At 35.0% G+C, this 17913-nt stretch overlaps 1 protein-coding gene across 1 annotated transcript in view; it reads left to right on the top strand.

The window, feature by feature from the left end:
* Window positions 1–16667, top strand: part of LOC132545258 (citron Rho-interacting kinase-like) — a 40251-nt gene extending 23584 nt beyond the window's left edge. Inside the window, exons 27-45 of the mRNA XM_060208932.1 lie at window positions 12–147; window positions 401–505; window positions 814–954; window positions 1297–1410; window positions 1995–2166; window positions 2774–2824; window positions 6375–6668; window positions 7100–7286; window positions 8139–8375; window positions 8725–8830; window positions 9612–9692; window positions 9830–9974; window positions 10900–11132; window positions 12374–12482; window positions 12812–12943; window positions 13158–13238; window positions 13950–14031; window positions 15181–15354; window positions 15933–16667. Coding sequence (XP_060064915.1) covers window positions 12–147; window positions 401–505; window positions 814–954; window positions 1297–1410; window positions 1995–2166; window positions 2774–2824; window positions 6375–6668; window positions 7100–7286; window positions 8139–8375; window positions 8725–8830; window positions 9612–9692; window positions 9830–9974; window positions 10900–11132; window positions 12374–12482; window positions 12812–12943; window positions 13158–13238; window positions 13950–14031; window positions 15181–15354; window positions 15933–16122 — 2770 coding nt within the window. The 3' untranslated portion in view covers window positions 16123–16667. The remainder of the gene's footprint in view (window positions 1–11; window positions 148–400; window positions 506–813; window positions 955–1296; window positions 1411–1994; window positions 2167–2773; window positions 2825–6374; window positions 6669–7099; window positions 7287–8138; window positions 8376–8724; window positions 8831–9611; window positions 9693–9829; window positions 9975–10899; window positions 11133–12373; window positions 12483–12811; window positions 12944–13157; window positions 13239–13949; window positions 14032–15180; window positions 15355–15932) is intronic.
* Window positions 16668–17913: the final 1246 nt, after the last annotated feature.

Raw genomic sequence — 17913 nt, 5'->3', positions numbered from 1 at the left:
TACACTTACAGACATACAGCCAGTGAGAAGGTGGCAACCATGAAACAGCAGATGACGTCCATGAAGGCGGCTCACAAGGCTGAAATTGAGTCTCTTAACCATAAAATTTGGGAGATACAGAGGGCCGGTTTGAAAACTGAATCTCAGGTTAGTCTATAGAACTTATACATGGTTTAAACCAGGTTTTCAGCCATGACTAGATACTATTATAGTATATTACAGACTGTGCTCTAGACATTTTTCCAAAGGAGATACAATGCACCACAAAACATGGAGAATCAAGTTCAACAGCTTTGATTCACTACTTGAATCATTGTTCAGTTAGGTTTTTTTAATACACATTTTGATTTTTTACCTACTTCAGCTTAACACTATAGTCAATCAATTTGATTCTGTTCAGGTGTCAGAGCTGAAGGAACATAACATGCAGCTCAAATGTGTAGCTGATTCACAAAAACGTAACCTGGAGACTGACCTGGATGAGAAAAGAGCTCTCAAAGAGGAGGTAACTCTAGCATAAAATTAATTCAAAGCAAAATCTGAAATCAATCTAATTTTCCAAACAATTGGGATAACTGAATGAAAAAAGCATTTTCTTAATATATTGTAATGATGGTAATAAAAAGCAGTATTATTTAATTGTGTAAACAAAATATTCTTGGGATGGAAATTAACACAGTAAGCAATACATAAGCAATACAAATAGAAAACTAAATGTATTGGCAAAGTTTGTAATTTTACACATCAACTTAATACTACAAAAACGATTTGTTTTGATGTTTTGACAAGTGACTTTTGATCGGATTTTCACAGATATCCACGGTAATGACAGAATGTCAGGATCTAAGGACCAAGAATCTAAAGCTGAAACACAATCTGGACGAGGCCATGGATAAATTTGAGCTCATCTTTGGTGAGAAGGTGGACCTAGAAAACTTCACAGATGCTCTGCAGGTCAGATCTCCATCAATGTTTCAAAATAATTCTACATTAAGTGCCCATACCTGTATGCCTATTGGTGATTAACATGTTCAGGACATATTTTGGCATGTTTGAAATATTAAGCCTCAAATTCCCATCAAACTTTCGTTTAAAAAATGTTCTGGTAATTGACATTTTTTATGTATAATATCAAAATTCAGTTAAAATGTTACAAATTATTATGGTTCCAATAATTGATTATGAAATATATTAATTGATCATTGCATCAGTTGAGATGAAACAATTAGTTTATCATTTATTTCTGATCATCGCTCCATTATCTGCTGATGATCTTTTGGCATTGTGTTGATTTAGGGTGTACATTTCCTGGAGAAATATAAATTTGAGAGCACAATAGGCCAGCAGATGAAGCTTATTGACTATCTTCATGCTCTGTGGGCAGAGAACAATGCTTCCAAGAAGAAGAAGGTTAGTTTTGATAAAAATGTTCCATGAGTCATAAAATCATTTTGTATTAAATTAGTAAATTTTTTTATTGCTAGTTTATTTGTGTATAAGCATATTAGAAATGCTAAATGTTTCACATTTGTTGTAGTTTTGCACTAAGCTGTTTGGGAGTGGTAATTGTGTCACTGTTTGTTGTAGTCGGGCAGTAAGCTGTTTGGGAGTGGTAATTGTGTCACTGTTTGTTGTAGTCGGGCAGTAAGCTGTTTGGGAGTGATAATTGTATCACAGTTTGTTGTAGTCGAACAGTAAGCTGTTTGGGGGTGGTAATTGTGTCACTGTCTGTTGTAGTCGGGCAGTAAGCTGTTTGGGAGTGGTAATTGTGTCATTGTCTGTTGTAGTTGGGCAGTAAACTGTTTGGGAGTGGTAATTGTGTCACTGTTTGTTGTAGTCGGGCAGTAAGCTGTTTGGGAGTGATAATTGTGTCAATGTTTGTTGTAGTCGGGCAGTAAACTGTTTGGGGGTGGTAATTGTATCACTGTTTGTTGTAGTCGGGCAGTAGGCAGTAAACTGTTTGGGAGTGGTAATTGTGTCACTGTTTGTTGTAGTCGGGCAGTAAGCTGTTTGGAAGTGGTAAATCTAAGGATGTAGTTAGCCCTGGAAATCCAATACCTTTCCTTGATCTACAGTCAGCACTTGACCAGGAACGAAAGCGCTGCAATAAGCTTCAGGAGCAGAACGAGAAACTGAGACAGGAAAAGTTTACACAGGCTAATGAATGTAAGTATGGTATAATGAAACCGGTAGTTTATATAGTCAGTTTGATGGCAGTGGTCATTCTGTATCAGTGGATTGGAAAGTTTAATGCCACAACTGTATACATTGTGTTGATTAGTAGAATTACTGTAGTGATAAATCAGGCTGTGCAAAGAAATTAATGATACTGATGACTTTTTCATGAAATAACAGTCCTTCCCATCCATATATATATATAGAATGTCTCAGTGTTATGTCAAATTGACAAAAATGACAGAATGGTACACCAATTAAAATATGTAATTAATGTAGGATAGAAATACAGTTAGGAAGAAATTAGTTTAAGTTATAAACTAGGATTGGACCCAGCTTTATGTTTGCTTGGTAAGAGAATTTCATGTTTTCTTTGGGTGTTTCAAAAGAGAAATTAGTTGGTTTAGGAAAGCTGAAATACATTTTTATGAGGTTTATAAGTTATGGAGACTTGTGGTGTCTTGAAACTTAAAAAATGGCAAAAAAAAAAAAACTTTAAAAAAAGCTTATGTAAAGACTGTATATTAGGTGGAGCTCTACTACAAGGGTCTGTGATTTATAAATATAACATCCAACATGGTTTATTACCTTCTATCAGGGTGTGAACAGAACACCACACCTGTTGGAGCTCCGGAGAAAAAACAGTCAGGTAGGGGTAATTATCTCGTGTACTCAGGACAAACTATACTCTTGTATTATCTGCGGTGTCTTTGTAATGCTGAAGTATATCTGCTTATCAGTATTTTGTGGTTATGGGTGGACAGGTTTGGTTCCTTGTGCTAATTTAAGCATTTTCAGTGGAAGAGTTCTGTACAGCAAATAAAAATGAGAGAATGCCTCGCCTCTAACGAAAAACATTTCCTTAAAAAATTCTGCATTTAGATCTTTTGCTCAAAATGTTTTAGAGAAAGGTCCTGTATAATATTACACATAACTGCTATATATAATCCTACACAGAACTGTAATATATAATCCTACACAGAACTGTTGTATATAATCCTACACAGAACTGTTATATATAATCCTACACAGAACTGTTATATATAATCCTACACAGAACTGTTATATATAATTCTACACAGAACTGTTATATATAATCCTACACAGAACTGCTATATATAATCCTACACAGAACTGTTATATATAATCCTACACAGAACTGTTATATATAATCCTACACAGAACTGTTATATATAACCCTACACAGACCTGTTATATATAATCCTACACAGAACTGTTATATATAATCCTACACAGAACTGTTATATATAATCCTACACAGAACTGTTATATAGAATCCTACACAGAACTGTTATATATTATCCTACACAGAACTGTTATATAGAATCCTACACAGAACTGTTGTATATAATCCTACACAGAACTGTTATATATAATCCTACACAGAACTGTTATATATAATCCTACACAGAACTGTTGTATATAATCCTACACAGACCTGTTATATATAATCCTACACAGAACTGTTATATATTATTTTTACAGATATTTGTTATATATGATACTCCAGAAGGTTTCTATTTTGATTTATCAATTTATATTTCAGTTTCTACTGAAGTTGATCGCAGTGAAACAATCAAATTTAGCCTGTTTCATTTGTCCAGGAATTTGATTAGATTAATATTAATAATAAAATGGGTGAATGAATGCATCCTTTACAGATTCTGTACGGCGGGATAAATCTTGTGCATTTGATGCTAAACTTTAAATAAATTGTTTTTATAAACAAGAAATTGGCTCCAGATTTGTAAAATATAATATTGATAGTAAGAATTAAATCACATTGAAAATATAAATATATAACGTGGGAGACGACTGTTTTTAGCTTCCACATATCCTTGTCTAAAATATATATATATATACGTGGGAGATGACTGTAGGACTGTTTAGATATCTTTCTTCCACATATCCTAGTGTCTAAAATATAAATATATAACGTGGGAGACGACTGTAGGACTGTTTAGATATCTTTCTTCCACATATCCTAGTGTCTAAAATATATATATATAACATGGGAGACGACTGTAGGACTGTTTAGATATCTTTCTTCCACATATCCTAGTGTCTAAAATATATAACGTGGGAGACGACTGTAGGACTGTTTAGATATCTTTCTTCCACATATCCTAGTGTCTAAAATATATATATATAACGTGGGAGACGACTGTAGGACTGTTTAGATATCTTTCTTCCACATATTCTAGTGTCTAAAATATATATATATAACGTGGGAGACGACTGTAGGACTGTATAGTTATCTTTCTTCCACATATCTTAGTGTCTAAAATATATATATATATAACGTGGGAGACTTTCTCTTTCTTCCACATATCCTAGTGTCTAAAATATATATATATAACATGGGAGACGACTGTAGGACTGTTTAGATATCTTTCTTCCACATATCCTAGTGTCTAAAATATAAATATATAACGTGGGAGACGACTGTAGGACTGTTTAGATATCTTTCTTCCACATATCCTAGTGTCTAAAATATAAATATATAACGTGGGAGACGACTGTAGGACTGTTTAGATATCTTTCTTCCACATATCCTAGTGTCTAAAATATATATATATATACGTGGGAGACGACTGTAGGACTCAGTTTAGTCATCTTTCTTCCACATATCCAAGTGTCTAAAATATAAATATATAACGTGGGAGACGACTGTAGGACTGTTTAGATATCTTTCTTCCACATATCCAAGTGTCTAAAATATAAATATATAACGTGGGAGACGACTGTAGGACTGTTTAGTTATCTTTCTTCCACATATCCTAGTGTCTAAAATATATATATATAACGTGGGAGATGACTGTAGGACTGTTTAGATATCTTTCTTCCACATATCCAAGTGTCTAAAATATATATATATAACGTGGGAGACGACTGTAGGACTGTTTAGATATCTTTCTTCCACATATCCAAGTGTCTAAAATATATATATATAACGTGGGAGACGACTGTAGGACTGTTTAGATATCTTTCTTCCACATATCCAAGTGTCTAAAATATATATATATAACGTGGGAGACGACTGTAGGACTGTTTAGATATCTTTCTTCCACATATCCAAGTGTCTAAAATATAAATATATAACGTGGGAGACGACTGTAGGACTGTTTAGATATCTTTCTTCCACATATCCAAGTGTCTAAAATATATATATATAACGTGGGAGATGACTGTAGGACTGTTTAGATATCTTTCTTCCACATATCCTAGTGTCTAAAATATATATATATATAACGTGGGAGACGACTGTAGGACTGTTTAGATATCTTTCTTCCACATATCCTAGTGTCTAAAATATAAATATATAACGTGGGAGACGACTGTAGGACTGTTTAGATATCTTTCTTCCACATATCCTAGTGTCTAAAATATATATATATATAACGTGGGAGACGACTGTAGGACTGTTTAGATATCTTTCTTCCACATATCCTAGTGTCTAAAATATATATATATAACGTGGGAGACGACTGTAGGACTGTTTAGATATCTTTCTTCCACATATCCTAGTGTCTAAAATATATATATATATAACATGGGAGACGACTGTAGGACTGTTTAGATATCTTTCTTCCACATATCCTAGTGTCTAAAATATATATATATAACGTGGGAGATGACTGTAGGACTCAGTTTAGTCATCTTTCTTCCACATATCCTAGTGTCTAAAATATAAATATATAACGTGGGAGACGACTGTAGGACTGACATATCCTAGTGTCTAAAATATAAATATATAATGTGGGAGACGACTGTAGGACTGTTTAGATATCTTTCTTCCACATATCCTAGTGTCTAAAATATATTGACAAAATCAGTTATTATAATTTGATTATGTTGTTTATATATATATGGAGACGACTGTAGGACTGTTTAGATATCTTTCTTCCACATATCCTAGTGTCTAAAATATATATATATATAACGTGGGAGATGACTGTAGGACTCAGTTTAGTCATCTTTCTTCCACATATCCTAGTGTCTAAAATATAAATATATAACATGAAAAAAATGTCTTAAGTTAATTATAAGCATGATGAATTGATTTGCTCTTGAGACAAAAACATGTGTTGAATTTGTCCTAAGAGCAGCTTGATTCATCTCCCCATGAAATCAGCAAAAGCAAGATTCAATACATGTTAAGTGTGTTGTATTTTCAGTGCTTAAGTTGGTTGGATCGCTGAAGGAGAATGAAACCCTGACACCAAATGACAGGGCTGCTGTGGCAGCTTTAGTCAGGTCACCTTCAGCTCACTCTGCCCCTGTCAATCTCCTGACCCCCAGTGTTAAGAGAGCTAGCAGTATGTACTCCTACCGCCTGCCCCAGACACCTAGTCAGAGGATGCACCATAACATTCCACACCGCTTCGTCACCGGGCTCAATACACGTGCCACAAAGTGTGCTGTGTGTCTCGGCAGTGTACCTTTTGTCAAACAGGCATCCAAGTGTCAAGGTTTGTCATCGTAATTGTGCTATTAACAGGGAATTCCCAGTGCATGGATTAAAAGTAGAGCAAATATTTTCATATCTAATACTTTCAATCAGGTGACAAAAGCTTGTATGGAGGGAAATAGTTTGTAGATATAAAACTATAAAACAACAGCTTTTCCCTTGTGACAGAAAATGAAGTGTTGAAGTGTCAGATAAGTGACAGAACTAACTTTCTACTTAAGAATTCTTTTGTGATAACAAACTTTTTCATCAATAACCATGAAAAAAGCTTTTTGACAAAATTTTGAAGATAATGACTATTCATTAATAACACATGCAAAGTTTTATTTCATGTTTTGTCTTTATTTCATAGCTCTTAGGATCCCTGCTGTATAGAAAGTAATTATGAGATTGCTTTAGCAATGATAATGTCATGAACATATATCCTTTCAGAGTGTCACATGGTGTGCCACCCAAAGTGTCTGTCAGCGGCTCCTGCCACGTGTGGCCTCCCTACAGAATATGTTCAACATTTCCAGGAAATAATGAGCCGTGATGATGACACTCCAGTCAACAGAAAGGTATCTCTGTGTAAGGATGATCGACCTATACACATGAAGGGATTCCTGAAAGTACCCAGGTATTGATTAAATATATACTACCTCATATCACTGCTGTACACAAACATACATAGGGTTTCCTCTAGACACCCAAGTAATATACACAAACATACATAGGGTTTCCTTTAGACACCCAAGTACTATACACAAACATACACATGGTTTACTCTAGACACCCAAGTACTATACACAAACATACACATGGTTTACTCTAGACACCCAGGTACTATACACAAACACATATGGTTTCCTCTAGACACCAAAGTACTATACACAAACATACATAGGGTTTCCTCTAGACACCCAGGTACTATACACAAACACATATGGTTTCCTCTAGACACCCAGGTACTATACACAAACACATAGGGTTTCCACAAAAAACCCAGGTATTATACACTTACATACAAAGGACTTCTACTTAATATCCATGTACAATACATATACATACAGAATCTTCAATATTACAAGCTATTACGGACCCTCTCAAGGATTTGTGGTAGTGATGGGATGATAATTAAAATTAATTGATTATCAGATGGTTTAATCTCATGTGGTGCAAAGAATGATCATATGTTTTCACAATCAATTGCCAGAACCTTAATACTTTCTTTGCATTTTTGCAAAACCAAAATTCATATTTTGTATAATTAAGATGCCTATCGCCAGTTATATTCATACTAATGCAATTTCTAGATATTTTAGTTTAAAAGTTTTAAAAAAGAAGATATTATTGCAATGGAGAATATATTCACTTTCTATGAATATTGAACACACAGCAAATTATGTAATTGATGAACTATATTAAAAAATATATCAGATGATAATTCTAACCGATTTCCTTTCACAAGTTTGTGGTTTCTCTGTTATAGTACAGGGACACAGGGATGGGAGAAGAAGTGGGCGTCGCTGGAAGACAACATCCTTATGTTATACAACAACGAAAAAGACGCCAATCCTGTAGATTCCTTCCAGCTGAATCCTCAGGAGACGGATGTGACAGTACACAGTGCCATCAGTGCAGCAGAGCTTCCCAATACTGCCCTCACAGACCTTAGCCATGTTATCAAGGTGGAGCATGAACCACTGACCACATGTTGGCCTGGCAGGTATGTTAACAGGCATCTGGAACAGTCATAGCAGGAAGGCAGGTGTTACCCATTTTTATCTGTCAGGTCGCATTTTGTTACATTCTGTGATGAATCAATTTTATATCTTGAGATTTTGTTCATATTTACACTATAGAATCATATGATTAAGTCCTACACTTATCTGAATCAGATTCTAGTGATATAGAAGCAGAGACATACATGTCTTGTAGAATAACAAATTATCCAAGGAAAGATAACTCCATGAGAAAAGACAGCTCACTCTCACTCCACTAGTCACAATAGGGTTGTGACATCACTAGATATAGCTTTATTATGTGTTAAAGTGTGTTTCTCTTTCCTTTTGCAGAGTTTTATACCTGATGGCTATGAACTTCTCAGAAAAGTCCAAGTGGGTCGCATGTTTCGAAGGCGCAGTGAAAAACTTTCAGAAAAATGACGGTGTGAAAAGACAGGTAGAACTTCAAACAGTAATGAATGATTGATAGAATCAGATGCTTAGTTATGTCAGCCTGGATTGAGACACACAACTATTACTGTAGGAGGATGATTGATAGAACCAGATACTTAGTTATGTCAGCCTGGATTGAGACACACAACTATTACTGTATGAGGATGATTGATAGAATCAGATACTTAGTTATGTCAGCCTGGATTGAGACACACAACTATTACTGTAGGAGGATGATTGATAGAACCAGATACTTAGTTATGTCAGCCTGGATTGAGACACACAACTATTACTGTATGAGGATGATTGATAGAATCAGATACTTAGTTATGTTAGCCTGGATTGAGACACACAATTCTTACTGTAGGAGAATGATTGATAGAACCAGATACTTAGTTATGTTAGCCTGGATTGAGACACACAATTCTTACTGTAGGAGAATGATTGATAGAATCAGACACTTAGTTATGTTAGCCTGGATTGAAACACACATCTTTTACTGTAGGAGAATGATTGATAGAAGCAGATACTTAGTTATGTTAGCCTGGATTGAGACCCACATCTATTACTGCAGGAGGATGATTGATAGAATCAGATACTTAGTTATGTTAGCCTGGATTGAGACACAACTCTTACTGTAGGAGGATGATTGATAGAACCAGATACTTAGTTATGTTAGCCTGGATTGAGACACACAACTCTTACTGTAGGAGGATGATGGATAGAACCAGATACTTTCTTCTATAACATTGTTCTCTCAGTTTCTCAATTTATTCTCTTTACAGAAATTACAAACTACAGTGATAATGGAGTTGATGGGTGAGAAACGACTGGATTTGAACTGTACCAAAGTTTTCTCCAAGCAGGTAATATTCTCAATCAGTAAAGTATTCCTTGATCACAGTGTCTCAGCACTGTCACATCCTGATCTAAGTATTGTGATATCATGTTCTGCACTTGGACATGTTTCCAGGATATATAAATTTTATATACTCTGTTTCAGTTGCTGCTGTTGGGAGCTGATGAGGGATTGTATGCAGTCAGCATGCAAATAGGCAAGCCATCAACATTGACGAAGTTAACTGGCTTCAAAAGTGTCCATCAGATAGAGATTATCAGTGCGGTGGGCATGGTTATCATGGTGATAGGTAAGACAAGTTATCATTCAGTTGTTTACTGTTGTACACAAACTGAAACAGGGTAAGGAAATTATTTATATTCTCCCACGGATTGTGCTTGAACAACTTGAATACATTTTAGACCAGGTGTTATATTGCTGCACCAAGCATTGTGTCTCCTGCATGTTAATACCTTTTCAACTGCAGTACTGTATCAGGTGATTTTCACAGTATTATGTAACCATATGCATTGTAGTCATGTAGTTACATAGTCTCATGTCAAGACAATAATGTCAATTAATATTAAATATGAAGTAATCACACAATATATAGAGACATACATGAATTATTTGTCCTGTAAAAACAGGTAAAAACAGACTTGTACATGAATTATTGATCTTAGTTACAGGTAAAAACAGACGAATACATGAATAATTTGTCTTATTTACAGGTAAAAACAGACTTGTATATGAATAACTTGTCTTATTTACAGGTAAAAACAGACGAATACATGAATAATTTGTCTTATTTACAGGTAAAAACAGACTTGTACATGAATAACTTGTCTTATTTACAGATAAAAACAGATGAATACATGAATAATTTGTCTTATTCACAGGTAAAAACAGACTCGTACATGAATAACTTGTCTTATTTACAGATAAAAACAGATGAATACATGAATAATTTGTCTTATTCACAGGTAAAAACAGACTTGTACATGAATAACTTGTCTTATTTACAGATAAAAACAGATGAATACATGAATAATTTGTCTTATTCACAGGTAAAAACAGACTTGTACATGAATAACTTGTCTTATTTACAGATAAAAACAGATGAATACATGAATAATTTGTCTTATTTACAGGTAAAAACAGACTTGTACATGAATTATTGATCTTATTTACAGGTAAAAACAGACGAATAAATGAATTATTGATCTTATTTGCAGGTAAAAACAGACGAGTGGTATGGGTAGATAAAAAGTTGATAAAGATTAAGTTAGATCAAGCCACAGGAAACGAGTCACCACCCATTCACTATGACGAGGTGGAGGGAATGTTCGGTTGTACAGTGTTGGAGGTGAAGCGACACCACGACACGTTGTATATGTGTGTGGGAATGGTGGACCGTGTCGTCATACTAAAATACAACACAGATCTCCGTGCATTCTGTGTTAGAAAGGTCTGATATTTTACCTCATACCATTGTCATTGTTCATACAGAAATGAAAAGTCCTTGAATTTCAGCTTGGAAAAGTCTTGGAATTCAGTGTTAAGCTTGGAAAGGTCTTGGAATTCAGTGTTAAGCTTGGTAAAGTCTTGGAATTCAGTGTTAAGCTTGGTAAAGTCTTGGAATTCAGTGTTAAGCTTGGTAAAGTCTTGGAATTCAGTGTTAAGCTTGGTAAAGTCTTGGAATTCAGTGTTAAGCTTGGTAAAGTCTTGGAATTCAGTGTTAAGCTTGGTAAAGTCTTGGAATTCATTGTTAAGCTTGGAAAGGTCTTGGAATTCAGTGTTAAGCTTGGAAAGGTCTTGGAATTCAGTGTTAAGCTTGGTAAAGTCTTGGAATTCAGTGTTAAGCTTGGAAAGGTCTTGGAATTCAGTGTTAAGCTTGGTAAAGTCTTGGAATTCAGTGTTAAGCTTGGTAAAGTCTTGGAATTCAGTGTTAAGCTTGGTAAAGTCTTGGAATTCAGTGTTAAGCTTGGTAAAGTCTTGGAATTCAGTGTTAAGCTTGGTAAAGTCTTGGAATTCAGTTTTAAGCTTGAAAAAGTCTTGGAATTCAGTTTTAAGCTTGGTAAAGTCTTGGAATTCAGTGTTAAGCTTGGAAAAGTCCAGGTGTTGAAATGAAAATTGAATACATTATACATTTGTTTTGAAATGTTTATAGAAACAAATCTCAATAGTGTTGTGATAAAATCTTGAGTCATACCTGTTTTCTGTTTTGCAATTGTTACATCCTACATAAAACCACAGAAATGTAGTGATTACCTCACATAAAATTGAGCAAGAATACTTGATTCCCATCTCTAAAAAATCCTGGAAAAGTTCTAGAAAAGTCTTGGAAATGTGATATCTCTTTGTGCAAACCATGAATTCATTTGAGATGTAACACAAATCTTGATTGGTTAATTACAATAATATATTGTAAAACCTCCATACACAAAAATGAAATCTAAATGACAATTGTTTTGTATGTATCATATTGAAATATAGCTCTTGGTGGTATGTTTTGTGTCTCAGTGTTACTGAGGGTCTAAATCCAGTAAAGTGAATAATATTACCTTCGATTTAGGACATGGAAAAACTGAATAAATGTTGATCCTGCTGTGTAGTAGGACTTCACTCTGTGACAAGATAGTATCTACACTAATAGTTTAATAATTATATAATGTATACATTATATTCCTGAATTCCTGAATTTTACAGGAGCTGATGACGTCAGAACCATGCAGCTGTATGTGTATATCAAATGACTTTGTAATTGTGGGGACAGACAAGTTCTATCGCATTGACCTCGAACATCCAACCCTGACAGGTAATGTATTCTACAACCCCTCATTACTTTATAATGAAATCTCTATGTATAACCAAATTGACATCAGTTCTTCTCTAACCTTCAGATAGATACACGGTTTTATGTACAAAGGTCTATATGTTAGAAAGCCTTAAACTTGAGAGTATGTCATTTTAAAGGATACAAATCAGAAGTGTAGTTAGTCTATGGTAATAATTTCAAATTCACATATTCATATGTAGATATATATTAAAACTTTGGTCAGGGTTACTTTTTCTTTTTATGTAAGGGCAGAGATAATTTTAAATATGAATATTTATCATGAAATTGGATTTTGATTTAAATGGCAGAATTTGTGGATAAGAAGGACAACTCGCTTGCTTTTGCTGCATTTGGAGCAGCTATACACAAGAGCTTCCCAATAAATGTTGTGAAGGTGTCACCCGAGGGACTACCTCTGGAATTCCTCCTCTGTTTTCACGGTAATGTTTTCCATATGTCATCTCTTTCCATGGTAATGTCCTGATTTGTACCCCGGGTAACTGAATAATTTTATAAATGGTTCTGGGTTTAAATATCTATTATAAAAGTAAAAGTATAGAATTCTTTACAAAAGAAAGTATTATGTTTTTTATGTGCAGCAATATCATATCAATTCTATAATATATTATCTCATGTTTTGAATGCCTGTTTCAGAATTCGGTGTTTTTGTTGACATAAAAGGAAGAAGGAGCCGACCCAAGGATTGGAAATGGAGTTGTCTTCCCTTAGCATTTGGTAAAACATTGTCTGTTATGAGAGTATAAATAATAACCAATATTGTGAGGTTTAAATCTACCTATGTATCTCTTAAGGACATGTCACAACATTCTGGACAAGCACCACTGGCTTTGTGCTTGTAGGGCTTTTGCAAAATGTAGGACAGTTTCTGCAGGCAGTCCAATATTGGAGTGAGTTTCCATCCCTGCAACTCCTCTTGTGTCTGAGTATCGTCTCACTGAGGAATGTTAGTGTTCTGGCACCATTCCTTGCCAGCTAAATATTTGTTTTATGTCAGCAGCTGACACGATATGTCGTCTGGCCGAGCCAAGCAGGTTAACTACCTGTTACTTGCAGCTGCTACTGGCCTCCTGCTGGTTTTATACATGAACCTTGGTAGAAAAACATATGTGACTTACACAAAACAAGTTGTCAGCCAGTTTGTTTAGCCATCTCCGTTGATATACAGTTTAGGTTACATGCTAAAATACCTCAAGGACAAAGATACTTGTTTTTGCATTCACAAGTATTGCTATTATTCTTGGAAAATTAGAGGATATATTCCTTCTGTTAGGGATTATTTCATTCGGTATACTACTATTTAATTCCTACTGACCTCACAAGGAAGAACACCTTTCCATTTCATTCATTAGACAAGAAAGTCAGAGGTCTTGGGTCTAATTCGTAGTGAAGGCATTGAAAAACTACTGTTACATTTTCTTTCCACAGGTTACAGCGAACCATTTCTGTACATCATCTACTTCAATAGTGTCCAGGGTATTACAGTTCCTGCAGATAAAAATGAAACAAGGTACACACAATCATCTTACCTAATTTCCGGATTTGTACTGTCTTATCTCTCAGCTGATTTTATTTTCTGGATTTTTATTTCATACACCCAAATTATTTTTGTAATTTTCATCCATTTTGCATGGAGACTCGTCTCATACTCCACATACATATCAATGTCACATTTATCAGAGACTCGTCACATACTCCACATACATATCAATGTCACATTTACCAGAGACTCGTCACATACTCCACATACATATCAATGTCACATTTACCAGAGACTCGTCACATACTCCACATACATATCAATGTCACATTTATCAGAGACTCGTCACATACTCCACATACATATCAATGTCACATTTATCAGAGACTCGTCACATACTCCACATACATATCAATGTCACATTTATCAGAGACTCGTCACATACTCCACATACATATCAATGTCACATTTACCAGAGACTCGTCACATACTCCACATACATATCAATGTCACATTTATCAGAGACTCGTCACATACTCCACATACATATCAATGTCACATTTATCAGAGACTCACATACTCACATACATATCAATGTCACATACTCCACATACATATCAATGTCACATTTATCAGAGACATACTCCACATACATATCAATCACATACACATATCAATGTCACATTTACCAGAGACTCGTCACATACTCACATACATATCAATGTCACATTTACACATTTATCAGAGACTCGTCACATACTCCACATACATATCAATGTCACATTTATCAGAGACTCGTCACATACTCCACATACATATCAATGTCACATTTATCAGAGACTCGTCACATACTCCACATACATATCAATGTCACATTTATCAGAGACTCGTCACATACTCCACATACATATCAATGTCACATTTATCAGAGACTCGTCACATACTCCACATACATATCAATGTCACATTTATCAGAGACTCGTCACATACTCCACATACATATCAATGTCACATTTATCAGAGACTCGTCACATACTCCACATACATATCAATGTCACATTTATCAGAGACTCGTCACATACTCCTCCTCGTCATTAACAATATCCATGAGCTCATTCTTCAGTTTATGATACCCTGGATTATGATGTTGGTTTATGAGTTTGTTACCATGTTTCACAGAGGAAAACAAACCATCCTAGACATGCATTGTCCGCGGTACCTTGGCCGAGCCATCAGAGTTGGAGGGGTGTATGTATCAACAAGTGACTGTGAGGGAACAAAGCTGGTGTGTCTCCGAGGAAACGATGGAATGAACATCAACTACTATGAGGAAAATAAAGAGAACAAATACAGGTTAGTAGGTAAAACATGTAAAAGACTTATTACTGTAGACCACAGGTATGTCACAGTAGGAACCGAAACTGTTCTTACTGTAGACCACAGGTATGTCACAGTAGGAACCAAAACTGTTATTACTGTAGTCAGAACAGTACAGGTATGACCACAGGTATGTCACAGTAGGAACTGCCTTCTAACAGGTTTGTGTTATCATTTGCAAATTTCACCATTTAAAATGATCCTTCCCCACATTATATCCAGTGTACTGTTGGTCACATTCTGGTAACGCTCACAAAAAAATAGCTCACCCTATCCTAGAGTTTTTATATAATACATGCTCGCTCTATTTTAGAGTTTATATAGAATACATGCTAACCCTATCATACAGTTTTTATATAATACATGCTTACCATATCCTAGAGTTGATATATAATACATGCTCACCATAACCTGGAGTTTTTATATAATACATGCTCACCATATCCTTTAGTTTTTATAGAATACATGCTCACCTTATCCTAGAGTTTTTATAGAAGACATGCTCACCCTATCATACAGTTTTTATAGTTACTTTTCCTGTTGATCTCTTACAGTTTGGCTGTAAACAAAGGGAAGGGACGATATGCTAGTCCACGGAGAGGTAATACTATGGGCACCTCTCACATGCGAAGACAACTGTCTGGCTCATCTCTCGACAGTAACATGAGTGACATCTCGTCAGTGTCTTCAGTTTCCACAGCAACTAGCGTTGAAAGTTGTACAACCTACGGATCAGATTTATGATCTTGAACCTTTCTACAGCATATGGATTATACTGTGGTCATTGAAACTTTGATGTCCATGAAATTGAATTTGAGTGTTTGATGGGGTACCTGAAAACCTGGACTTTACGTTCAGAATTGAGAAACTTGTCTTTACAATAATTTTGATATCAGTATTAACACCTTGTAGTTCTTAAGTCATCAGAAGAATGTGCCATGGAATTTTTGTGAAATAATCATGTTTATCATTGTTTTACCGATGTTTTGACCATTTAGTGCAAATTATGATATGCCCTGCCAAATTTATTTACATTGTCTGTTCACATGAATTACTTCAATAATGGTATCCTTGCATAATACTTCCATATCCTTACAGTGTTTTATTTGTAGTTATCACTCAGCGGTTAGTTACAAACGTCATCATGAACCCCAAAACAGATTTAGTTCATCTTCACAACATCATCCAAGTTTTAAGGTCCTAGACCAAACTTCACGATTGAAAATTTTATGTACAAATTATCTCCCGATGTGAAATTCTTTTCTGATCTTAACAGATTTTGGTGACCAAATGTCCAAGTTATAAGGTCCTAGACCAAACTTCGCGATTGAAAATTTTATGTACAATTTATCTCCTGATTTTGGGTTGGGGGGGGGGGGGGGGGGTACATAACTGAGCTCCTGTGCTCTCTTTGTTTTCAATAATGGGACATTGTTCGTTAGGATTTGTCTAACTTAACAGACTTTTATCATCATCAAAGTTTTTATTACTGATTTTGTGATGTATTGAACTTTTTAGCCCCTGGACATTATGTATACCAGTAACATTTCTGATAGGTAAACATCATAGTATACCAGTAACATTTCTGATAGGTAAACATCATAGTATACCAGTAACATTTCTGATAGGTAAACATCATAGTATACCAGTAACATTTCTGATAGGTAAACATCATAGTATACCAGTAACATTTCTGATAGGTAAACATTATAGATGATGATATCTAGTTTACATTTTTTTAGTGGCTGTTATACATTCCTGATCAGATACATGTAAGATGTTTGAACATTTCATCAGTGTGATTTCTACAATGATATTTCAAAATGTTAGTCAAGATTTACCTGTAAATAAAACATACTTGTACTTTTCATGAATTATCACAGTTAACATCAAATACCTATTTCAAGCAAATGGCTAAACATTGTTAGAGACGCCGTGGAGAAAACACCAGTCATCGGTATGGTTGTTTCATATTGGACACAAAATTTTACCAAAAACCTCAAAGTCAGAATCTGAACTATGATGCAATATTTAGCTTTGTGAAATACTGGCTCCATTCAGTATAAACATGATGGGACATGTACCAGCAATGTCCATATTATAGAGGTTCTAACATTAACGTAGGTGTTTCCTTATTACAGGTATTCCATCATAAATATGGGTAGGTCCATATTACAGAGGTTCCACTGTAAATATACGCATGTCCATTTTTCAGAGGTTCAACTGTAAATATAGGTCTGTCCATATTACAGAGGTTCCACTGTAAATATAGGTCTGTCCATATTACAGAGGTTCCACTGTAAATATAGGTCTGTCCATATTACAGACGTTCCACTGTAAATATAGGCATGTCCATATTACAGAGGTTCCACTGTAAGTATAGATCTGTCCATATTACAGAGGTTCCACTGTAAATATAGGCATGTCCATATTACAGAGGTTACACTGTAAATATAGGTCTCCATATTACAGAGATTCCACTGTAAATATAGGCATGTCCATATTACAAATGTTACGCTGTAAATATAGGTCTGT

This window comes from Ylistrum balloti, unplaced genomic scaffold (genome assembly GCF_031769215.1).
Source record: "Ylistrum balloti isolate Yb309-2 unplaced genomic scaffold, AGI_CSIRO_Ybal_v1 Utg369834, whole genome shotgun sequence".
Classification (NCBI taxonomy): Eukaryota; Metazoa; Mollusca; class Bivalvia; order Pectinida; family Pectinidae; genus Ylistrum; species Ylistrum balloti.
Note: the sequence above shows the minus strand (reverse complement) of the source record. Positions and strands in the feature narration are given on the sequence as shown.